The sequence below is a fragment of the Antrostomus carolinensis genome, unplaced genomic scaffold, assembly GCF_000700745.2.
Source record: "Antrostomus carolinensis isolate BGI_N321 unplaced genomic scaffold, ASM70074v2 scaffold16847, whole genome shotgun sequence".
NCBI lineage: Eukaryota > Metazoa > Chordata > Aves > Caprimulgiformes > Caprimulgidae > Antrostomus > Antrostomus carolinensis.
The window spans coordinates 27,706-53,033 of NW_010325521.1; the positions used below are offsets into that span (position 1 = coordinate 27,706).

Below are 25,328 nucleotides of genomic sequence, written 5' to 3' on the forward strand. Positions count from 1 at the left end.
CAAGAGAAGACCATCAAAACTGTAACTTCGATGAGGTTAGAAAAATGACGTTAACATTTTAGAAGTCATCTTCTATCATTGGCCAAAGGACAGCTAAGAACTCCTTATTTCATTTTAAAAAACTCAATTCTTCATGTATGCAGACAGAGAAATAAAGCTATTTCATCAAATTTCCTTTGGGTATCTCCCACTGATACACAACGGCACGTAAAACTGGAGTGACTGCATTTGAACCTATGTACTCAGTGTATACTTTCACCACAAAACCTGTTCCCCTCCATACCCATTAAATAGCATAGCATGGGCGAGATGCACAGTAGACCAGCCAAATCCACTCTTCCATAAAGAACAACATAACTGAAATGTGTCTGTAAGTAGAAGAGGCGAGGTTGTGTAATCTGCATTGATTTGGCAGAGTGGGCTGGAAAATGAGCAGCTCTTGCCAGCTCAGAGCTCCGCAGGAAGCAAATTCAGCTTCTGTGACAGTCACTGTCAACTGGATCTACTTGTGCCAATGCTGAAGTTGGTCCTGTGACTGGGGCAGAACAGTAACAAGATAACTTTAGCACGATAGTTACCTTCCTTCTTCTCCCTCCCCCTTATCGGGGTGCACTTTGCTTTGAATACCCACTAAAATGCAACGGCCAGTTTCTACAGCCCATGTTCATACGCTGTTTAAACCCCGCACGCTACTCACAAGGTACTTCAGAGTAGACACTAAACTCAGAAACTGTCCTGGGATTTGCACATACCTGCTCCAATTCTTAAATCTTGCTACACCTCTCTACCCAGTGTGTCCATGCTTACGCTACCCGCTCTTAAGGGGTTTTTTTCCTTCAGAGCATTTAAGACCCCCCAGAACATTGCCAAGCTTGCCTCTGAAACCTATCTGTCCTCACAAAAACTAAACCTAGTTGTCCTGAATGGAAAAAGGGATGGCAGGGCCTGCCCTGCAGAACAGAACTGATGGTGAGTCAGTGGCAGGGGCCCCTCTGGGAGAGCAGCAGAGCTTTGTTACCTGTTTTGTCTGCACTGTAGGCCAGGCTGGTGCTGGGGAGTCGTCCTGGTGTGGGAGCTGCAGTGGAAGGTGCAGCTTTGTTTTGTTCGTTCCCCCGGTCAGTCTGGGTGCTGCAGTCTCTGCTGCCTGTTTTTGAGTGGGCTGACAGCAACGGTGTGGAAGGAAGGACAGGAGAGGGGGTGGAGGGAATGGATTCAGAGCGATATTCTGTTCCCAGCAGAACACCTTTGTGGAAAAAGGGAAGGAGATTTCACAATCTCAGAAAACTAACTGGTATCAGTTCTGTACCCCTCTGTAGTACTCGCTCTAGGATCTGCAAAGTGCTCTGTGCTTCAGCAGACAGCACTAATTCACCTTTCTACAGCACCTTTCACCACTGGGTCCTGAAGTACCTGAAGAACAGCAGTATCCTCATGTTGCTGCATGCAAAGATATGCAAGCAGGCACTAACACCTTACTTCCCTGACTCTAAGCAGTGGCCCATCTATGGCAGGGTAAATGCACACACTCTGAAATCAGCTGCAACAGGTTCTCATTTACATTTCAGGGCCTTTTAGTCTCACAGGGAGGGCCTTTGGGCCTAACATCCCCCTAGAAAAAATAAAAAAGAATAAGGTTTGCTTTATTACAACTGATTTTCTCTGAACAATGATGTTGAACCATTCTAGACAGAAGTCATGTTAATGCAGGTACAACACTACAGGATAGCAATCCCAATTAGTACCTCTGCTCCTATTCAAGGAGACCTTACACCTTCAGACAGCTGGAACAAACTAGCTGAAAGCAAGCCCTTGGGAACTCTGAAAACTAGATCTCAAATATCCCTAAAGTCAGGTACCAAACTGGGAATAAAGGCTCACATATTTTAATGACAGAGCCTGGACATCAGAAGTCAGTATTTCCCAAAAGTGATTAAAACAAGCAATTGTTCAAAATGTGTCCCATCTTGCTTGCAGTCAGCTTTACTGACTGCTAGGCCAGCTCATCTGTCTGTCTGACACACCTTCTTCCTCCTGCTGCTCCTGCCTCCCCTCGAAGCAGTGACTCGCTTATCTGAACTGCCACTGTTATTTAAAAATTACCTAGGCTGCCTTTCCAGCTCTTGTCCTCCCTCTTCTCCTCCAGGATGGGAGTGCTGCTCAGTGTTGACGAGTGGGACAGCAAGCCCGAGCCAGCGTTGGATATCGACATCAGCGACTTGGCGGGTCTCATGGAGGACAGCTGGTCTGTCTTACCAGGCTCCTTCCGGGAGCGCTGCTGCAGGACTTTGATCATGGCATCCTTCTCAATGATCTGAGCGTGCAGAGTCTTGATCCTTTTTGAGGAGTACAAAGAAGAATAATGTACTTGTACTCCCATCTCCTTGGACTGAGGCCTCAGCGCCCCCATGGCTGTGACTAGGACTCCCTTAGGCATTTGGGGAGGCAGAGAGAGGATGCAAGTGAGCTTTTTGCCCTGAATACTGGCTACTCACTGGCCCATCAGAGCAGATCATGCATGAGACTTCCTGTACACATGCATGAGAGAACAGCACTGAGATACCCACCCACCTGCTCTAAACAGCCATGGAAGGAGCTTCGAGACAAAGCTGAGAGTTATGAGCAGGACATGAGGCCAAGAGAAAGAAGACAACACACTTTGGAGGGTCTGCACTGGTCCTAACCCCAGGGAAAACAGTTCTGCGAGACTGTTAAGAGGTGGCTGGAGCCTGGGGTCTGATAAGATGCCCTGACCAGAGAAGAGGAACAAGACAGATGCAAAAAATCTAAGACAAGATTTTTTTGCATTAGCCCTCAGTATCAAGACAGGTTTGGGATTGCTATGTAGATACTTCCTCGGCCAAATGAGCATCTGGCATCCTACATCATTGCTGCTGCTGAAGACACAAGAATTTCTGGTTCTGAGGCGTCTACCCAGACAATTAATTTAAAATCCCTGCCTTAAAGAAGCCAGATAGGACAAAACTGCATTTTACCTTCCTTCCATGTCGAGACACCTCCTGTTGGCAAGCAGGATCTCTTCTTCCTCCTTTTGAATGCGAGCTTCCAGCGAGGTGTCATAGCTAGGGTTAGGCGAGTGGTTGATCACTGTCGTGTCCCTGAGAACAAGCAGTAGAGCAGATGAAAGACCAGCTAAGTTTGCTGCTTTCCTCCTAGCAGCACAAAATTATTGCTTAAAAGTAATAAACAAGAATATCCACTTTTTTTGAATTTAGGCTGGCTCAGTGTCTTCCAAAAATCCACCCCTCAGGCCTAACGAAAGAAGGATTACAAAAATATGCAAGTCATTGCAACAATAGTCAATCTGCTACCCATCCCGGACCACCCCAGAATCTGATTCACTGTACTACTATAAACTGACCAGTGAGGCAAATCCAAGGACGTGGGGAGGGGGGAGGATGGTATAAAACAACAGTCACTTTTTTTCAACCAAAACAGCGCAAACTTCACTTCAGATATAAAGCTTTTTCCCTTCCCCTTCTAACAGTGTCATACAGGGAATCCAAGCACCAAAGGGAACTAGGCGTGGAAGTTTCTTAAGCAATCCTAAGCAGCTTGGTCCAAGAAACTAGGAGTGGGCTGCAAACAGTTTTAGACTGATTCCACATAGTGCCTGATGTTAACACTGTGATAATTGTTCAGTCCACTAACCAAAACATAATGAGTATTTGATTCTACTTGTTGCTGTTCAGTCAGAACAAAGTCACTGTGCTGCGCTCTGTATCACTGTATGACTTATAACATTAAGAGCATATTACTGACATAGCCATGTATTAACTTAATTAGAATAAAACAAACACACACAAAAAAAATTGGAGTTATTAAGAGCTCCAATTCATTGTAATAAGCAATCTGTTCTCTCAGACCCAGCAGGTCTTAAGAACTGTCTTGTAAATGTACCTTTAACTCTGCAAAAGCTCAGATGAGGAACGGCAAAGCACCAATGTGAAGGGCATGAGAAGGTAATTCAGCAATCTAACCTGACCCAGATTCCTGCCTGTGCTGTAAAGCACCCTTCCTGCACCCCTAACTTCCTAAGGGATGCTATTTTCCACTGTCAAAGAAAAAGAGAAAGAAATTTGCGCAGAGTGTAGCTAAGGTTGCCACTGAAATTAGTGGAATCCCTCACAGCCTGTATTTTTGAAGGAGATACTACAGGTGCTAATTGCATACAAACTTGCAGAAGCATTGACACTAAGGGAATACTCTCTTTTAGGGGAGAAGCAGCTAGAAGGAAATGGAAAAACAGAGGTTGTCTCTTTCTGGACTGGAAGGCATTCTTGCTCATTTAACAAAACCTAAACAAGCCTAACACAACCCTTCTTGTTCCATGATAAACAATAGACCAGACCCTTACTTATCAGTGCATGCTGAAAATATAACATAGCCTCTAAGGACAAGGAGTAGCAAGAGCCTTTAGAGAATTTCTAGGGAGGTGGAAAACAGTGCACAAGAAGCATCAATACCCTAAAACAACAGCCTGCTCCTGGAGCAAGATAAGTCTTTAAATGTTAACACAGCAGATCTGCAACTTTACCCCTGTAATTCCAGTACAATCTTACGAGCTAAGAAGCCAGTTATGATAACATCCCTATTTGAATCTGGTTCATGAAACAATCCAAAATAAAACCTGCCACCAAGAACCAGAAACTAGTGAGCAATGAAATTATAGGTGGTACCTAACACTAAAGAGTTGCACTCCAACAACAGCTTTTGTTTACCAACTAGCTGAAGCACCAGGGCCTATTTACAGCCATAATAACTGTTTTTGTGTCCTTGTCTTAGAATGTGAGCTTGTTACCAGATTTCAGACACCTTTCCCTTCCCACCCCCACAAGCAGTGTTCTCCATAGACAGCAAAATGTTTTGAGCAGAATTTCCTAGTAGATGTTTCTGGTTAGTAACAACATTGAGGAAAATACCACAAAGTAATTTGCCAAAACATTCTGGAGAACAAGTAAGCCATTCAGGGTAAATGATGTGAATCACCAAGCTTACCCCATCTCACATGATTTCAGCAAGGACCGATTCCTGTTTAAAAAAATAAAAAACCAAAACACTCCTCATACATCTATTTTTGAATCAACAGCTTCTACGGATGGTTCAGAACAATTCTAGTCTGGAAAATGGCTCCTGCATGCGGGGGAATCTTCCCCTGGAAAAAAGTTTCTAATTGTTGGCAATTGCACAGCTCCCAGGAAAAGCAGCCAAGCTCCACTTGCGTGCAGAATTCTGAGAAGCTGTTCAGATGGCACGGAGAGGTATCACGGGAGGGTGGTATGACAACATTCCTTGGTGGGAAATATGACATTCAACTGGAAAAATAAAATAATCCTGGTACTATGAAAAGTCTTATTTACCTCTGAGCAGCAACAGTTGCAGCCGCATCCAAAGCAAACTGTCTCATCACACTCTCCTCCAGGTATTTCTGTTCCCACTTAGTCATGTCAGCTTCCAGAGCAAGAATCCTTTCCTCCTTCTCTCGCAGGAGTTCCATAAGCGCTGTGGCATTGTACTCCGAGACGTTGGCAGTCTGAGATGTACCCTGACGCTGATTTAGAAAACAAACAAACAAAAAACACAAAAGAGAAAACGTCTCAGGATGTATCTGTAAGACTCGGGGTTGTTTGTTTGCTTTTAGTCTGAAGGACAGGGCCTAGTCCAGAGCAGCACTGGCTTGATGCAAAACCCCCTCAGAGTGAAATGTAGTGGCCTATGGACTAGGTGATGGTGCTGGTCTCCTTTAGAGCTTAAGCTGAAACATCTGCAGGGGCACTTCAGCCCCACTCTGTCAAAACCAGGAAACAAGCTCATATAACGCAAGAAAGGCTCCTTCTAGTTTCCAAATTTTGAAGTTCCAAAGTCATAAAACACCAAGCACTGCTCCCAGGAAAGACAGCTTAACTCACAGCACTCGTGCTACAGTGCATCCTAGTGCCATTCCAGAGCTGGTCAATAGTAACAAGCAAATATCCAAGATGGAAAATACTCCTCTTAAGGCCTTTTTTCCATGTGGAAAGCCCTACATGTGCATCCGAGAGCTGGATTGTGCTATTCAGGTCTGATGCCTACAGCTCATCCATAATCCTAACGTAACACAGACTTACTTCCAACACTGTACCAGCAAAACACTAATAAGTTATCACACCTTTAAAAAAATACATCCAAAATATTCTTAAAGGATTTGGATATCAAATTAATATGATCCATGTATACCTGTGGATTAAGTATCTGAGGATCAAAAATAACTCAGTTCTAAAGCAAGGTTTGGAAGACAGCCAGTGTTCTCTTTCAAAACAAGAAAGAGTGAAGATTTGCTGAGCTAATAGTTCAACTGATACAATGCGTAGTTTTATATGGAAGTCTCATCTGGGATTGTAGGATATTTGACTTAAAAAAAAAAGTTTAAAACAAAAGAAATCAGATAGACAAGTTATTTTATGTTCAGCTCAGAATTCTCAGCCATGACAAGAAAGCTGGGTTTTTGTGTTTCCTGAGGCTCAATGTCAAAAATTGTGGGCTTCACAGTACCTCATCGTCCAAAGGTAACACAGAAAAGTTTGTAAAATTACTGTAACTCCTAATAAAAACAATACAAAAATACAACTAAGATTTAAGTATCTCTTCCTATGCAGAGGTGGAAGTTGGGGGATAAATATAACCTGAAGCTAAACGTGTTTTGGAACACAGGCCTGCATCCTATTTCCAGTAAAATTTACAAACCTGACAGTTCACCTAGGTTTGACATAGGCTGAAATAAAACTAAAACTTCACATCCAGTTCATAACGCCACTGCACAATCTACTTCTCATTCCTTCTTTTCACTGAAGAAGACTCACACTACAATTGTAAGAACATACTCTATGTGAAGCTCCCATCCATTTCCATCAACTGCATTTACAGAATTGGTTTTGCTGGTTTTGTTTTGTTTTTTTCCTTAAATGCTTTTTTGAAGGGCTTTTCTTCAGGCCAGTTGTTAATGAATTTTATATAAAATCTCAAACTGTGAACAGTATTTTTAAAATAATATAAAAGTGAATATAATGAGGTTACTTTAGAACCCCATTATACCTGTTTAGACAGAACATCACCGAGCTATATGGCTATGTCTGAATCTTGTCATGTGATGGATTCCTTGTTGCTCTCTTATCTAAATTTTCTGGTTGGAATGCAGGAATTAAATCAAGTGAAAACAATACAGTGGTCAGCAAATCCATGATTCTAGCTACCAAAATAAAAATTTGCTAAATTTACAAGATAGGAAAAACCACTGCCTTTCTTTTATGTGTGGGGTGGGGTATAGTGTACAATCCTACAAGAAACCTAGAATGGCACAGGGAAACAGTGGGTACCTGCTGCATCCGGAGAGATTCCAGTTCTCTCTCCAGCCGGGTCCGCAGCCTGTGTTCCAGCTGTTCCCGTTTCTCACACGCTGCCTGCAGCTGAACCAAGGCCTGCTGCATCTTCTCCACCTTCTCAACATAGACCTGCTTCTTTTTGAGCTGAAACAAAGTCAGAAAATGCAACATAAACTAAATAACGAGAACAAGTGAGTGATCTTCTGGCTTTGCAGACATCGCAGAGCAAAGAAACGCCAGCTGGAAAGAACATGTCCAGATGACTGCTGTCAGTGTGCCTCAGCCTCCTACCCTGGACTCAGGACTCAGGGTATTACGGGTCCTTCCCACATCTGCCTTCTTGATAGGTATATTTGTTCTTTTTGTTCTCAGTGACTCCATGGCAATGATGGGGAAACTGAGGTAACCATCTCTTGCGAATGACTGAGAGCAGCCATGGGCTAGAAAGGGCATCTGGGTTCATAGTAGAGCGTGTTTAAGTGACTTGACATGTGTTACCAAGGTAACTGTAGCAAAGACAGGGATTAGAGCTGGTCCACAAGCTGGAACACTTTTCAGTGCAATACTGAAAATTGCTGGCAGTGTTTTTATGAGATTAAGCAGAAACTGAATCAAAAATTGCAGGATCCTATTCCAGACCCATAACAATAAAATAATGAATAGGATGAAAGAATACACTAGACAAGGCCTGAGCTCTCTCCACTCTGCAGCCAGGTTTATTCTAGCCGTCTGGACATTCATTTTGGTCACCTTGGCCCAGTGTGACCTGAAGCTCCTGCTCCATTCCCTGCCCTTGCCCTTCTGTCCTCCTCCATCGTTCATCCTGCAAACCAAGCTGCTATCCTGCCTCACGACAAGCAAACTGCGGTGCTGAGACCCCCAATAACTATCTTAGCAAGGTTAATCCACAGATCAGGCAGAATAAAACCAAACTAAAATAGAAGTTTAAAAAAAAACAAAAACAGAATAAAACACACCCAGGGCCCAGCCCTATTCTAATACATAGAATACTACACACCTATGGAGATAATTTTCTGTAAGGAAAAGACTAACAATCACAATTAGCTGGCCTTCTGCAACACATCTGGGGCATTGCTTTTTTAGCTGATTGTCATAAACCCTGAAATACAAAAACAGCAGGAAGAATGCAACTTTTCCCAACAGTCAGAGCCAAAGTCTAGAGAAGCACCACAATGCAAAACACAGACTCCCTTAGGCGAGTTCAAAGAGCTAGTTTACAGCTTCATGGAAGAAAAGTCCACTGAGGGATATCAAAGACAAAAGACACCACTTTTGGCTCAGGAAGTCCTTCTTGGAAGTGGAAAGTATTCTGGGAAAGTATCACTGTTTGTTGACCCCATTCTGATAGTGTTCCCTCGAAATCTGCTCTAACTTTTGGCAGAGACAAGATACTAGGCTTGCTGGGCTTTGATCTGAACAACATGAGCTGTTCTTACATCGCACCTTCCTTCCAAAAAGGTCTTATCATGTGTTTCCTCAAAATTTTCCCTTTTCACATTCTTGTTCCTTGAGGCAATTCGGAGACTGCAATGTGAATAGCAGAGACAAAAATCTCCACACACTATTAATCCCAGACATGGTATCCTTTTCTTCTCTTCGTAAAGTCAGCAGGCATCTAATCTCACAGCATGAATGTTGCTGCCCTAGAGGATTTTCCCCAAACAAGTATTTTATAATAAAAGTTACAATAAATAGTGAGTAATACAGCCAAAGGCCTTCCCACCAGTGCATGTACAGTAGAAAGGTATTTTTATTCTTTGATTGCTCAAGATTTCAAGCTTGTTTGGAATGGGAAGGACAAGAATATTTTTAATACAACTCAATATTCCACTGTTGCTCTGCAGAAAATCAATAAAAATGTTATACTTAATAGATCTTTTTATTCCAGATCATAGTGCTTAATAAGACTGATTTAAGCTTTCTCAGACTCCAATAAAGTATATATTAATGCACTAGCTTTAAACTTAGAATAACAGCAGCTCATAGTAGTTATGTAACTACAGAAAAATTGTAAACTATGAGTCAGCAGCAAAACCTAGAAATGGAGAGCACCCAGTATCTTGGTTTTGCATATGAGCTTACTGATCTGGACAAGAATGGAACAATCTAATAAACTCACTATCAGTGAAATATCATGTATCGAGCTGAATAAAAATCTCTTGAAAATCAGCTCTCTTCCTCCACCCTTCTATATAAAAAAAATAAGGAAGGAAGGATGGACATTTAGTCTCTTATTATCTACCACAAAGCATTTAAAGTTCTGAGAAGTTTTTTTAACACATAGGTAAAATTCTCCTTGCAAAAGGTAGCCACTGACAACTTTTTACTAGTTTCACAATTAATAAACCTGAGTATGCATACGTGTGAATTAACTTTTTGGCCTGTATTCAAAGAATACCAAGAGCTCAGCCAAAAAAGAATTAGGACACAGAAATTCCACTGAAAGTTCCCTTTGAAAATGCTCCCATCAGCTGAACCTGCAGGTAAAATGTTGCAACACAAGCTGTTGCCCAACTTACCAGCACTGCCTGCACATGCCTAACTCATGCACCAGACCTAAAGTACAGGCACAGCTTGTTCAGTGGCTTTTCATAAAGGCAAATGTCTTTTCCCCTTCACAAAATACACTTCATCTTCCAGCATCAGGAAGAATTAGGAATGTTAGAAAATTTGGGGTTTGTGTGCGTATTTTTTTTAACGGCTTAAAACCAGAATTAATTCAGGAATCCCTCAAATCATTTTCAGTTTTTTGGAACACAATAAGCTTTAAAGGCAGGTATGTGCTCCAGACAACTCAGCTTTCCTAATGTGTCTTTTGACACAATTATCCTTTCTATATGAGATTGTTTCACTTCATGCACTCACTGTCCTCAGTCAAACCACAGCATATTCTGGCAGTGTCATCCACTTCCAGCTCTGCCACCTCTGCTACTGCGAGTATTTGTGAGGAACAATTTACCTTCCTGTGAACCAGGATTCTCCAGGAGTGGTAGTAGTGAAGTCTAATTTTTTTTATTTTTTTTTTTTTTTTAAATCTGACTTATCTGTTCTCTCAATATAAAGAGGATCAGAAATAATTCTACTAAGCACAGAGGAATTTAATTATCATAAACTGAGAGTACGATCATGTTTCCCTAAGACTAGAATTGGGAACAGAGTTTCCTGAGTATTGCCAGGGTGCTGCAGACATAAGTGAGCTGGGAGGAAGAAAAAAAAGGCAGCATGCTGAGGCTTGTTCTTGGTCATTTGCCATGGATTCCGCACCCTCTCTCTTCCAGCAAAGAACCAAAACTGGTTGCTCAGTGCCAAGGGCCACAGTAACATCTACCACGGGGGAGATGGCATCAAAGGATGCTGGAATTCTCTTCTCTGCAACAGACCTTGCAGTGAACACGTGCTCTAGATAAGAGTTCATTCTTTAAGCTTTACAAGGATGCAGTCACTCCCTTCGGTATATTATTTTAAATAAATTTGACAAGATAGTAATTTTCCTTTTGATGGTAGTGCATTTAACTAAGAAGCAAGCTTATGCTCACATAATGTATTGTAACTGTTTTGCCTTGAAGGGTGCTATGAAAATGCAGAGCATTTTATTCATAATAATATCTTTATTATAACACCTCTTTAAGATGCTAAGATCTTAAATAACCTCAGTGAACATCTGGAAGCACAGCAGAGCACTTGAGCTTGACTATATCCCTTCCCAGCATTTCCTACAGCACATGGCACAACTTCAATTGTGCACATATCTATTCCAGGTCACTCCCTGACTGCTTTGGAAAATATCCTAACCAGGTATCAGAGGTCAGGCTTTAACTCTATCAACAAGATTTTCTAATTAAATCATTTTAAACAAGAGCAGTCACTCTCCAGTTCACATCCATGATGATGTTTACGTAAATTCTGCAACATGACTGAGGACAAGAAAAATAAAGAAGGCAAGAATTGGCTCGGGATTCTGCAGAAATCTAATACACAAAAGTGCAAATTGATGCAGAGAATAGCCCTGAAAGATTCCCTGGCCTCCCAATCAAATATTTCTGTCTTCATTTTATTTCCTCTATCCCTTGTCAAGATTGTTTTCTGCAGTTGAGAGCCAGCTGGGAGAAGCAGGATACGCTGGGGGTTCAGAGGCTTCACTGCTCACAAAGAGTCTGGCTGACCTGAGGAGCAATCTGTTTCCAAGTTAGTCAGAAAGATTTACTGCCTGAAAATGTTTGCACACCCATATCCCCGAACTGCAGAGCTTCCAGCGATGGAAAATGAATCAATCACTCTAAACATACAGGAATGAAAAGATTAAACAATTTCACTAAACCTAGAAAACCGAAACTAGTCCTCAGAATCTTTTCACAGAAGAAAAGACTTTGTAAGACAACATACAGCCTGGCAGCAGACAACCTGCAGGCTTCTCTGCTACAGAGAGCATCTGCATGGTCTAAAATCAATGGCCAAGGACAAAGCGTTCCTGTCAGAAATAGGGACATTTGATTATTACTACAACTGCCCAGCAGAAAAAGGATTAACATTCTAAAAACCAAACAAATCCTGTTCCTTCATTTGATTTAGACTTCTAAGCAAAGTCTTCAACAAACCATGTAATCTCTTTCAGGGATCCCAGGTCCTTGCAGAAGAAAGACTCTGAGGAGGATATGGACTGTCACGCACACAGCACAGGGAGCTGGGGCATACAGGAATGAGGAATTGTCACTGTCAAGTCGCTAGAAGGAAGGGAGGTAGAGGCTGTAATATCCTCCAGGCTGGAGCTGCCTCTGCAGGACAAACACAGTCCTGGACAGACCAGGTGAGAGGATCTTCTTTTGTAAAGAGATTCATCGCTTCCAGATGCGTTACTCAGCAAAGAGTTTTTCTGGGGAAGAAGAGAAGACTTCCTGCATAGCCAGCAATGATTCAGAAACCCTCCCAGGCACTTTGACAAACCCAGCCATTACCCTCTTCGTCTTGGACAGCTCCTATTTCAGCAAATTGGTAACACTCGTCAGCATCTGCTAGTCTCCCACCCACTATTTCTGATGTCTTCAAAGTCCTTTGTTTAATATATTCAGGGTGTTTTCACTACATTCTGAGTTTATCCTAAAGCTGAATCCATTCAGATGCAGCTGAAAATGTGTTTCCCCACAAGAATTTGCCTGCTATGGCAGAAATGTAGTTAAAAAAAAAAAAAAAAAAAAAAAGCCAGCACACAGCACATTTGAACCACCTCTCTCTCCTGCAGTTGGACTGTATTTCTCCAGGATGCCTTTGAACCCCCAGTTTGTTTGAATTCAGGCCCAATAAGGCACCACCAGCCTCAGCAAGAACTCATGCTGAAGCAATCTGGTAACACTATCCTCTTGCTAGGGAATAGTGTTTGTTGCATGGGAATGTCACAATGTTGTCTCTCTTTCTGTTTGTGTTAAAATAAGCTGTAACTCTCAAAGCCACCTCTGGAAAATTACTAACAGGCAGAACATGAGAGGTAGCACCACAGCAATAAAAAAGCCAGTTGTGCATTGTTACAAGAATGCAGGTCATTAAAGACACACACATACTAGTGATAGGGAAGAGAGGGAGCTTTCTCTCCTCTCCATTTTACCCATCCATTAGCAATAAGCCATCCAAAAAGTGTCCTCTTTAAAAGCAACTCTGTCCTGAAAGGAATAGTTATGTAGCTCTGAGAGTCTAAGAACTTAAGTGTGACAAAGCTGTGGACTATCTTTTTATAGACCCAGAGAAGTGACTGGAAAAAAAACAGAGGGGCCTTCAAGCAGACAAACTCTCTTTTGGGTCTCTTCCCTACAAGTCAGAGCTCTGTTCTGAAAGTATTTCAGACACAGCATGTAAAGTACAATAGATGTCATTTGGAAATGAACGTTTCTACATTTCGCCACAGACAGAACCCTCAGTGTTATCAGAACTAGTGCACTATTTCTCTTCACAATAGCTGAGTGGGAAATGAATATAATATCTTAGCTCTGCTATCTGGTTTATGTTGAATTTGATGGATGAAAGATATTATAGCTCCTAAATACAAGCCACTTTTAGAAAAGATATTTCATTCAAACTTCTTCCCTTCCCCCAGCCCTCGATTTGCACCCATTAGAGAGGATGTCTGGCTTCTCTTTCCATTGCAAGGTGTGTGCATGAGGATGGCAAAGAGTAGATCTTCATATCTTCTTAGTGGTAGTGACTATTTTTCAAAGTTTTCTCCTTAAGGCACTCATTAAAACAGTGGCTTGTAAAGTGGTGGAGCAAAGGAATACAAGTTACACTACAAAAAAACAAAACAAATCAAAAACCAAACCAAGAAACAACAAACCCATAAACTTCTTTTAAGCTGAAGTGTGGTCTTCCATGTCAACACACATTTTACCTCAAACGTATTCAATTTATCTCAAATTTATTGCATGTCATGGAAATAATCTGAAGATTATAAACCAGACTAATCCTTCACTAGGAACAATTTTAGTTTAACTGCTGACTTATGTGTAATTGTGGAACACCTATTAAAGGGAAGAATGGAAATGGAGAAGTGAAAATAGGGGTTAATTACCAGGTATCTTTATGTATAGTAGAGAAGTAGTAAAGTTTAAATATTACATATAAAACATACACACACTTAGCAAGTCTCTTCGTAGACATATTTAAGTTTGGTTTAAATACCCATGATGACTCACCCTTTTTAGTACTTTGCAGAAATAAACTCCACACTATCTAAAACTTTAATGGCAGCTTGTTCTACATTTGAAGAGTCATTACAACCTGCTAACAGACCAGGGAAGTATTCTGTGAACATCTACTTTTGCTTCCAACTGCTTCACACTGTACTTTGGCATCTCCAAAACCATTCCTTTCTCCATCACATATAGCATCCCTTTATCTATTCCTTCCCTCTAACTTGGATGTTAAAATGTAATATATATAAAAGCTCTCAAAGCCCCATAGGAGCAGACAAGTATTTATATTTTAGAGATGAGTGGTTGTGCCCAAACTGGCAATTCAGGAAAAGGATTTTAAAAAGAATCTGGAAGTCCCAATTTAAATGCAACATTTAAATTCAGCTATAGTGATATATGGCTTATAGCTTTCAATAGAAAATAAATATTCTTTTTATGAAGTATCTGGTGAATATGAGGCAGGGTAACCCTGCTTAATAGGAAGTCAAAACGGAGGGGGGGGTGTGAAAGCTGAAAACTTACATTACAGGATGCAACAAACAAAATATGCACACCCCCCACAGGCCCTGAGCCAACGTGGCTGGCAAACCTGAGCATAAGAAGTTCCACTCTCTTCTGCAGAACTAGTTTGGAAATTCCTGACAATTACAGGAACTAGTAACTCAGATTAAGCTGTCAGGAATAAAAGAAATAATTGGCAAATTGTTCATATATCTTGGTCACTGAATGTCACTAACTCAGGCTGACATTTACAGTCCCTTCTAAATGGTGCTCTGAGCACTAAACAGCTTGCTTGGCTGACTTTCAGAAAGTTACCAAGCAGCTCGGGGATTTGAGAAGTTCCCACAATTTAATACTAATGAGGCAACAAATACTTTATAATCCTAAGTATTTCATTAGAAAGTGATTTGGGAAACCTACAAAAGTGAGTTTTTACCCCTCTGTTTCCCCTTATTCCCCCTCACCTCTAGGAAAAAGTAGAGTTAACTCCCGCTCCCTCATTGAGACGCTTCCATATTTATCTACAACAGGAAGGGTGGCACTTCCTGCACAGCCTGGATTCGAGCAAAGGTTGGATGCAAATGACCACAAGCCCTCATGCAATTGAGACCAGGGCATTTCACTCTATATCAGCATATGTGTGTTTTTTAAGCTATCATGCAATCTAGCCCAGAGTTACTGACCTATTTTGCTATTCTACCTAGGCAGAAATACTTTGCAAGAGAACCCAAATCTTCTAGTAAAATGGGAGAGGTCTTTTGAACAGAAAACATACAATTATTATTACCTCTAAAGGCTTCAACTTTATTGTGAGGGAGACAATATTAGTGCCTACACAGAAGTTCAAGCTAGCCAAGTGCTGTTTGTGCTGGCTGATCACAGCACTTCTATACACGTTGTCTCCAAGCATGTGAATAGTTCCAGGGAAGCCACAAGGATGTCCTGTGTACTTAGTTAGTCACACATCAGACTTCTAGTGTAATAAGGTGCTAAAATCTGAATGAAAGCCAAAGAGCTCTAACGCACTGCAGGATCAAATGACAGAATGGTTTTAGAGCCAAAGAGAATCATGTCATGTTTAAATTACCCTATAACCTGTCCCCCTGAGCAACAAAGCTGCAAGTCAGTCTAGCCAGGAGATGCTGCAATGTTAGTGAAATCAGTGGACTTGTCAACTGTGTGCAAGGCTGAATGTGGCCTGTGATGTTTAAGCATTCCTCTGACTCTGTTCTTTTTCTTTTATGATGATTTGTATTGCACAGAACCTGGTTCCCCAGTGATGGACCCAACACTAAGTGCTGTACAAATGAAAGCTCCCTGTCCTCAAAGCTCCCAGCATGAGTCTGGGACTAGAGACATCAGGTAAAAACACACCCATAGGATAGGCCAAGTACACAGTCTCTGGGTTAGCATGAACTGTGGTCTAGCCCCTGCCAACCACGTTGCGAGCATCACAGCAAGGGATGCTTCAAAGTGCCCTTGCCAGTCGTTGCAGAGAAAGTGAGGACAGTCTGGGAGAATGCAGAGAAGTGCCTGTTTGGGGAGGAAGGGGCAGCTGGAAATCGAGAAGGACAAAGGTAGAAGACATCCTCTCAGCAACAAGGGGAGAAGAAAAACAGGGTTGGGTATACCATGAGGGGGTCGGAGAGCAAAGAGGAACTGCCTGAATTTGATGTGGTGAAGAAAGGAAAGCAAGGTGGAACACTGGGGAGAAAGGCTAGTAAGGTATGATGGCAGGTAAGCCTGCAACAACATCTTGAATGAGCAGAGCAGATCCAGGAGGGCACAGATTGAGGGAGGGCTTCCATGAAGCTGGAGAGATTAAAAGAAAGGTACTGCAAGGGACAAAAATTAAGGACATCAGGAAAAGAAACAAAGGAAATTTCAGGAGAAGGGCTGCTGAGGCAAATACAGAGCTTAGAGAAGAGCAGGCTAAAATTAAGAAGGTAACTACAACTGTACCTGGGAGAGAAGGAAGGCAGGCGAGATAAGACAGGAGGAGGTTCACTTTGTATTTGATCATTCCTCCTCTCTTGACACAATGAGATCCTAAACAGAGAGGAGGAGGAGGAGACAAGGGGAGGGTTTGAGGAATGTCTCTAAAGACAAGAAGATGCAGGTGGGTATAGTCCCTGTGCTCAGCTGAGGGTGGTGGTGAGCGCTAGCAGGCAGGAAGATGGCAGAACTGAAGGAGGCGAGAATACATGTGCAGTGGAGGAAGTGTGCTTGGTCATGAGATTTCCTCCAGAGGCTCTCTATGGAGGAAGAGTAGGAGTAAAGGAAGCAGAAGCTGGGAGTGGGAAATGGAGCCCTTGAGAGGAAAGGAGTAGGCGGGAGGAAAGAGGATGGACCCTATGACGCAGAAGGGCAGTGAGGTGAGAGCCATGTGTGAGTGGCAGGGACAATGCCACAAAAGAAACTGTACTGTGAAAGCTGACCAGCTAAGCAGCTCAAATGCATTACCCCCTCTTGGGAGGAAAGGGAGAGAAAACAACCAAGGTCATGCCCAGCTTATTACGAATACTGGGCACATATGGTGATGTGCACTGTGCACCACTATACTCTGGTGTAAGTGGAACACCTGGCAGGGGGACAAGCTGCATTCATTTGATATTAGTTAAACGTCCATCCAGATCTGAATTTCTGCCAAGTTTAGGAGGTTGCCAGGGCTGGGATTTCAGTTCCAGCCCACTTTTATCAGTTGAAACAAAAAGAAAACGAAACATGCCTGCTTAGACGAAAGCACTTCCAAGGAAATACAGATTTGTGGCTTATCTGTGCACAGTTCAGTGCTTTAGCTAACCAACACAAAGCTAAGCTGACATAAATAGCTTCGAAGCAAGCAGATTTCCTTACAATTTGCACAAGACAAACTCATTCCCACAGTCATTTTCATTGGAACCCAATCTACCCTAATTTCTCTCTGTCAGCATCCTTACCTCTTCCTCCAGTTTCACCACCTTGGCCTGAGCATTGTTCAAGGCCTGGTCGCGGATCTCAATGTGTCTTCGTTGGTCCTCGTTGGTGGAGCGTGCAGCAGCCAGTTCTATTTCCAGTTTCTCTTTTTCCCGCTGTGTTTCCTTGTCTATCAAAAAAAATGAGAGTTATCAATGGACAGTGCTCATCTCTACCCAGCTTTCATGAGACTTTCACTCCAGAGGTGAAGGGAAGATTGTACTGGAACTTCTCACAAGAGAGAGAATGCAAATCTAGTGCTAAGGGGAAACAAAAAAGTACATGGCTTTCAAGGAAGAAAAGGACTTGCAACCCTGAAAAACAAGCATGGTACCTTCAAGTAACGATGTGCCACAATGCTTGCAAAAAGGAATAGAAGGTGCATCACTCAGTACAGTTAGGTAATTTGCTCTGATTATGCACCTGGTTAATGAAATTTGGCACCTCTCTACTCTGAGCTTTCAGGGGTGGAAAACAAACTGCGTAATTTTAATATCCCAGGCTGGGGAGAGGAGATGGCAGACTTCTGTGCCTGACAAACTTGTGTTCCTTTTTTTCAAATTGACCCCAAAACCAGGAAGGCTGTTCTGCCTGGGGCAGCTGTCCTCCTTCTCAAAGTAACACCCAGTTGTCCCACTTTGCTAGCAGAACCATCAGAAGAGTCAGAAAACAAGTGAGCAATGAGAATTCCTCAGTCTTCCTCTACTGCCCTTAAAAACAACCCCATGGGCCAGAACTGAGGTCCATGTATCTGTTCTGTCACTGCTCAAAGCAGACCTGCAGTTCAAGAAAGCCTTTTGCCCAGCACTGAGAGATCATGTCTGATGCTTTAAAGCCACCCCAAGTACAGCAGATGGTCCTTTGCTGCTGCTCTCCAGAAAGAACTGGACCTAGTGGGAGCAGCTATGCTGTGTGCTTCAGAAATAGGGCAACTGCCTTCATATAAAAAATAAATAGGATAAAATAATTGGGGACTGGAGAAATTATCACACAGGGGTGTAAAGCAAAGCCACAACACAGAGCTGATGTCCTCTGTATATGTTGTCATTCCCAGCTCAAGCCAACCAGCTACAATGATAACATTAACACACTTGCTGGATACATAACCACAGAATACTCCCTGGAGTGATCTACACCCAGGACTGAAGACACCAGAGAAACTGCATTCCAGAAACCAATATCCCATGACAAAGGAATGAGGACAAGGAGTGGAAGGCTTGAAAAACAGGAACTAGATCCTGGGTGTTAGGACAGACTGCATATGGAGTATACAGGCCCGTTTGTGCAAGCATGTGCATAACTATATTTACAGGACCACAATTACTCTCTTTCTTCTGCCAGCAGAGAGCCAGGAGCAAAGCTTTAGCAACATGGAGTAGCTAAAGATTCCCTTCTGCTAGGGAATCAATGCAGCCCACACACAGGTTGCAAAACAAACCTGTCTACCAACAGCACCCAGAACTCTGCAGAGCAAACCCTGACTGCAGATCAGAGCTAGCCTGAGACAAAAGGACCAAGGTTAATGTCACCACTTGCCTATTCTTTTCCCCATGCCCATCTCTCCCATCCCAGCATTTCTCCTCCACCCAGGAAATGAGTTGCTGACAGTGTCAGAATGCTAAAATGTATTGCAGAGATGAGAGAGGGTGGCATCATGCCAGCAGGTATCAATCAGTGCCAGCAGACTGTTTGTTAATCTGTAAGTGCTTGCAACCAGTTTTCGGAGGTTCTGTTCCAGACTTTTCCCCAAATGAGTACTGCTTCACTCGACAAGTAGCCACAGCACCTCTAGAAATGCTGGAACCCACAAAGTGTAGCACTACAGTTTCAATGTTCATTCAAAAGGAGAAATTGAACGTAAAGCCTCACAGCTGTGACTTTCCCACCATTCTGGGTGAACCTACAAACCTGAAAGTCCACCCAACCAGTTGGAATGTGAGACTAAACTCACAGACTTTCCACTACCATCAGGAGTTTTGAATTCACAACCTGACAGCCATCTGCTTGCAATATAAGACACAAAGAATAAGCTAAAGGCAATACAAGAGAGGGATACCAGCATTTGTCAGAGTAGAAGCAGTGTGTGTTACACCACAGAAAATCTCTATTTTGCAATTTTATTGCATTACCTTTTTATATAACAATTGGAGAAAAGTGAGCATTGTCAGAAGGGTGGAGTACACTATGGGATGAGAGAAAAGTTGGCTCGCTGCCATCGGCCTCAAGACATTTCAGTACAAAGAAAAGCAGCATTTCACATCCGTCATTTTGGTTTGCTTTGTGATAAATCCACTGCTGCAGACAGAATTCATGACCCTTACCCAGCCCAGCATACTGCAGGCAGTCTTCATCCTCTTTACTTTTGCTGAACTGGATAGGGCAGTGGCAAATTAAAGAGGAAAGATATAGCAGACCTACCAGGTTCCAGTCCCACTGGCCTTAACTCCAACTGGCCAGAACTCTAGTCAGCCTGGAAAGGTTTAATTTCAAAGCTTTCAGTGGACAAAATAGGTGAATAAAATATCCTGGAGGTAAACGTTATGGGGAAAACACTGATTTTACAGTTTAACTGCAAACTACATTTGCTCCAAAATCTCTAATAAATGTCATCAGATGGACTTTACATACTGACAGAAACGGAATTCTTGAATCCACCCTCCTTTCTGCGCTGCCAGTTTTGGACTGTCACTGCCCTGATTTCTGTCCTGGTAGAAAACCAACAGATCTGAACTATGCTAACCTGCTGCATTGTTATCCTTCCCAGGATGACCAGAGCATTTCTACTGACCCATAATGATTGTGTAACTCACTCTGTGCAAAGAGTTGAGAGATGGTTTTCCGATTGTCTTCAGACCCCTCAAATTCCTTCTCCGCAAGCTGCTTGTTGGCTGTCTCCATACGTTCTGCAAAATTTTTCAACAAAAGGATCACCAAACAATTACAAACTTTCAAGCATTAAGTCACGTCTGCTCAGGACATTTCTAATGCAAGCTAGGGGAAAGGATCTCCTAATTCTACACAGACAAAAGTAAAAAGCCTATCAGAAGCTGGCACTCACTTTTGAAATGTTTCTAATTATTATGTCCTTGAGAAAATACTCTCAATGAGACAAAACAAGTTAAGTAAAGTTCCAAAGAAATTACTTTAAACAATTATAACACATAAGAAGTCTATTTTTTCAATTTTTGAAAATGTTAAAACACTTTATTTTTTCCATCCAAATAAATCTTACCATGCAATTAAAAGATTCCCTTATAATTCTCCACTAAATCTTAATAGTTAGAAGGTTAAACCACTGTTGTCCAATTACCTGACTTTAGGGAAAAGTGTAAAACGCTAAGCACAGCTTAACATTTTCACTGCTGCAGGCTGTCGGCAATTTATATCAGTCTATGAAAAGAAGAATGGCAAGTTTATGTTGTGTTTTATTATGAATAAGATTATTTAGTGCAGGCCTTTGTGTACTGTCCTTCTTGATAGCACTGGGCACTGTACGGCCTTACTTCTTGGATGCAATACAATTTCTGGGAACACAGTCTTAGTAAAAGACTGGGGGCAGTGAGAGCAGATGACACATAGGACAATCAGAAGGCTTTAATAAAAAAATTAAACTTACGGTTTAAAAGACTGATTGTGCACCTTTAAACATCTCAAATTGCAGATGTTTTTTGCCTTTCAAGCTAATGCTTAAACTTTGACCCATGTTAAGGTCAAATACCACCAATATCACTCTCCACTGCCAGCCGTTGTACTGCCTCAGCCTCTTAGCAAGAACCAGACGCTAATAACATCTCACTCTGGAAAAGGAAGAGAGATCCAAAAAACCAGATGCCTACATTGATAAGAAATGAAAGACCTTCAGGAAGAACAGACATTCTGCAGTTTGTATGTCAGTGCAAAGGGTCACTGGACAGGAAATAAAGTGAACATGCCTGGTGTGGGATTAGGCAGTCAGCAAAACGTCTTTCCATTTGTATAAACTGAACAAATTGTACAAATTGTGTCTAGGATATAAGACAAGAGAGAATTCCAGGCCTGCATCTGGTTTATGGTATTTGGCTAATCACATGTTTCTTCTCAATGAGAAACAGGCTGGAAATGAGAGACTACAGTACTCTCCTAAACCTGTCTTTTCTGTACTCCCAGCAACCGCTTAAGATCTCAGACTCCTGAGATCTCTGATCTCCATATTCTAGTTGTGTCAACAGACACGGCAAATTCGGCAGCAAAACACTGTCCTGCCAAGTAAGTACAACAATAAAAAAAAACAACATTGAAGAACAGAAGTTTTACTTCATTCACCTCTTAGATCCCTGTTGAAATCATGAAGCCTACGAATTTCTCCTTCCAGCTTGTTTCTCATGGCCTTTTCCAGGGCATCTCGTTTAGAGGATGATTTCTCCAGGTTTTTGTATGCCTCTGAAACTTGCTGAATTTCTGTTTCCAGCTGCAGTGGAAGTGAAAAACAAGCACTTACTATTTTATCACTAATAATCCTTTTAACTCAGTCTCAGAAAGGAGATTTCTTTCCCTCAATTTTTTATTGAAAGAAACCTACACCTACACATTAAGTAAAACGACAGAGCCTCAGGCTTGTGATGGATCCTTCTGTATAAAGAATACTGATGGCTGAAACAAAGATCTGGACTCTCCATCCAGACTCTAGCTCTGTTTCCCCAGTATGATCAGAGCATACATATAGCAAACTGAAGAAGTGCAAATGTAATCTATTTTTTTCAAAGACCGGGGCAGTTTGGCACTACTGTTAGTTTGGGCAAAAAACATTTATATAAATAGCTAATGCGATATCAAGTAAGTAAAACAGAACAAGAAAGGCAGACAAAAACCACGCTAAAAAAAATGCTAGTGGCAGACCCTGCCCTACTGATGAACTCCCCAGATCTGTAATTGTTATGGTCCAAAATTCGCAATAAAATCTCCCAACGTTCTATGTTTACACTTCAACAACATAGTTGTGCTTTTAAATATTCAATTCACTAAACAGGGGGAGGGAAACATTTGCAGTAAAATATGTTTTATCTTTCCTTCTAGCCTTCAGTGGAAAGCTTCTCTGATCACCCAGACGAGGGGATTCACTTCTAACTCTCCTTACCAGGCCGAGTTTTGCATTGCTATGAAAGTATGGATCCACACAATAGCAAACCCCCATCAGCACTGGCTATAGCAAGTGATCAACAGCGGGCTGGAGGGAAGTGCATTTTTATCCTTCTTTCATTATCAGGAAGCTGTCAAACATTTCTCTAAAGCATTTCCTGATCAGGAACCTTCCAAAAAAATACAACAAAATGAACATATGTCCCTGGAAAGACGTAACATAGGGAGTAAATGAGTGTGGAAAGCCACACTGGTCACCTGAACTCAAACAAGTGTTTTAAGCAGCCACACATTTTTATGGCCCCAGAGACTGCTCAATGCAAAGAGCACAGCAAGGCCCACAAAGTCCTAAATGGCAAGTAGCATCAGCCTGTTCATAGCTGCAAGGCACAAGCAAAGCTGATGTGCTACACAGCTTTAAACCACTGGTCATCAAGAACTTACTTCTATGAGGCTGCAATGAAAATGTCTCCACACATGCACGTTAATGATGGCTTTCACTGGGATATTTTTTTAAAATGTTTTAGCATCACTCACTCTACTTGTTTCATAAAGCCAAAGGTGGCAAATAGCCTGATCCAAAACAAGGTACCAAGTTTTCATGGAAGTTGTGTGTTATTGAGGCACTGACAAAAGAAGTGTTAGTTTCAGCCCTGCAGTTCAAATGTCTTTAATGCAGCCACAGCAGCAGTACTTGTCTTGCTTACTGTCCTGCCAGCCAGTTTTGTAGCGATGTCCCACTGTCTCCTTGAGTGACTATAGTCTCATGTCATTCCGAACAGGCCCTTTTTACAGTTTCTGAAGTCTTTTAGACATGGAAAAATGAAACCTGCTGTTATCCTGGACATAAGAACACTAGGTTTCATTTAACCAAGGAAGCCAAGCAGTCAGCCTCTTTAAGACAGCTGATTAGGATGCTCTTTTAAGCATGGTCAATAAGCTGTTAGAATAAAATTGAAGGCTTTGATTCTGGCAAAGTTAAGCTGTTGCCCAAAGGGACAGGATACCGACTAATCAATTTACATATAAAAGACTCTAAAGTAGATAATCAATCCCTTAAGCAAAGAATGTAACAGTTGCAGATGAGATGATTCAATTATGGATGATACTAGACACAGGAGAGTGCCTGATATCCAAAACCACCCACCTTCTGCAGCCGGGCTACCTTCTCATAACACCCATCCAGCTCCTGTCGTAGAGACCGGTTCTCTTCTGACAGGATTTCCACCATCTGCTGGGCCCTGGAAACTATGGCAAAAGGATCTACTTGCATCTGCTGATATGGGGAAGGTATCTGCTGAGCCCGGGACATTACTGAATAGGAATCGCTTTGCTGCTGCTGCGGGCCTAGGAAGGGCTGGCATAGTCGGTACAAATCTCCCTGATGGACTTGGTTTGACAAGAATGGCTGCTGGGTCCGTGGCAGAATGCCAGGATCTCCCTGGCTTGGAGTCAGAGGTTGCTGATGCTGGGAAGGGGACAGCCTGGATGGTGGTGGAGACTGAAGCAAAGTCAAAGATCCCAGGGATGTCAAGGAAGAAGTTGGGCTGTGGTGGTGAGGTGGTCTCTGTTGTAACTGCAGCTGCACATCTGGGTTCTGCCTGGAAAACAGAGAGCAGAAGCTCCATCAAAGTCATGCAGAAGATGGTGCACAAACCCAGTGACAAAGTGGGGGATGACCTGTGTAGCTCCTATGCACAGGTCTTCACACACAAAGGACTCATATGTGACGTTTTCCTCATTTTTGTAAGTTTGTTTAAAAAAAAATTGCTTCAAAATCAAATCACTATCAGAAAATACATTGTAAGCGCACTAAGGTCTTTCCTCTTGAGTCTGTTTTGTACAGGAACACTAAAAGAAACTCCATCAGCAACTACTCACCAAAATTCTTTTTTAGAACTTTTCTCCACACTTTGTGGATAAAGTGGCTAAACTGAGGACTGTTAGGAATGGGCTCATTTGTTCTGTCCTGAAATGTGCCATCTCTCATGGAGAAAACAATGAATTTTCTTCTGCGATTCAGTATACAGCGTTAAAGGGACTGGCTAAGCTCTATGCTAGTACGCCAGCATCACTGAGTTGAGCTTTCTGAAATATCAATCGGCAAGCTGCAGCCTGGTCAAATGAGACAGTTAAAGGATCTGGAAACCAACCTAAGAATCAGAAGCAGCTTTTTGATTCAGAACTACCCTCAGTTCTATGCAGTAGGCATGTATGTTTACTGCTCCTAACAATAACCTCTACAGGATATCAAAGACAGATCTAGCTATCTATAACATGCTTCAGTCTATCACAGAACTAACTCCAGCTACATCAGCTCACTTTTCCCAGGCGCTGGAGGTCCCCAGCTCAACTTCTGCTGCATTAGCCAAGTAAGAAATCTCTCTTAGAAGATTGTGTGGATTTATTGTGCTTGGATGACCTCAGGAGGCAGGTTTTGCTTCCTCCTCCAAAGACATTCAACCTTTAACTTTTCTGGATGTTCTTTAACCTAACAGTTGAAGTCACTCCCTCTCCATGCTGCAGCCAGTCTCTTAAGCACAGACCTCAGCCCAGTGCAGACCCAATCTGGTAGTTCAATGTGTTCTGGAACACTCCTGTTCTCCTGATAACATTTCCCACCCTTTGGGATGCAGTTCAACCCTGCAGCTGGAAAAGCACACACTGTTGTTCCACCTGACCA

At 42.2% G+C, this 25,328-nt stretch overlaps 1 protein-coding gene across 1 annotated transcript in view; it reads right to left on the reverse strand.

The window, feature by feature from the left end:
* AMOT (angiomotin) overlaps positions 1 to 25,328 on the reverse strand; it is a 31,940-nt gene that overhangs the window by 301 nt on the left and 6,311 nt on the right. The window contains exons 2-10 of the mRNA XM_029085786.1: positions 23,793 to 24,246; positions 21,833 to 21,977; positions 20,341 to 20,433; positions 17,515 to 17,660; positions 7,371 to 7,520; positions 5,379 to 5,569; positions 2,994 to 3,116; positions 2,101 to 2,333; positions 1,014 to 1,243 (exon numbers count right to left, since the gene is read on the reverse strand). Of these exons, the coding sequence (XP_028941619.1) occupies positions 1,014 to 1,243; positions 2,101 to 2,333; positions 2,994 to 3,116; positions 5,379 to 5,569; positions 7,371 to 7,520; positions 17,515 to 17,660; positions 20,341 to 20,433; positions 21,833 to 21,977; positions 23,793 to 24,246 (1,765 nt within the window). The remainder of the gene's footprint in view (positions 1 to 1,013; positions 1,244 to 2,100; positions 2,334 to 2,993; positions 3,117 to 5,378; positions 5,570 to 7,370; positions 7,521 to 17,514; positions 17,661 to 20,340; positions 20,434 to 21,832; positions 21,978 to 23,792; positions 24,247 to 25,328) is intronic.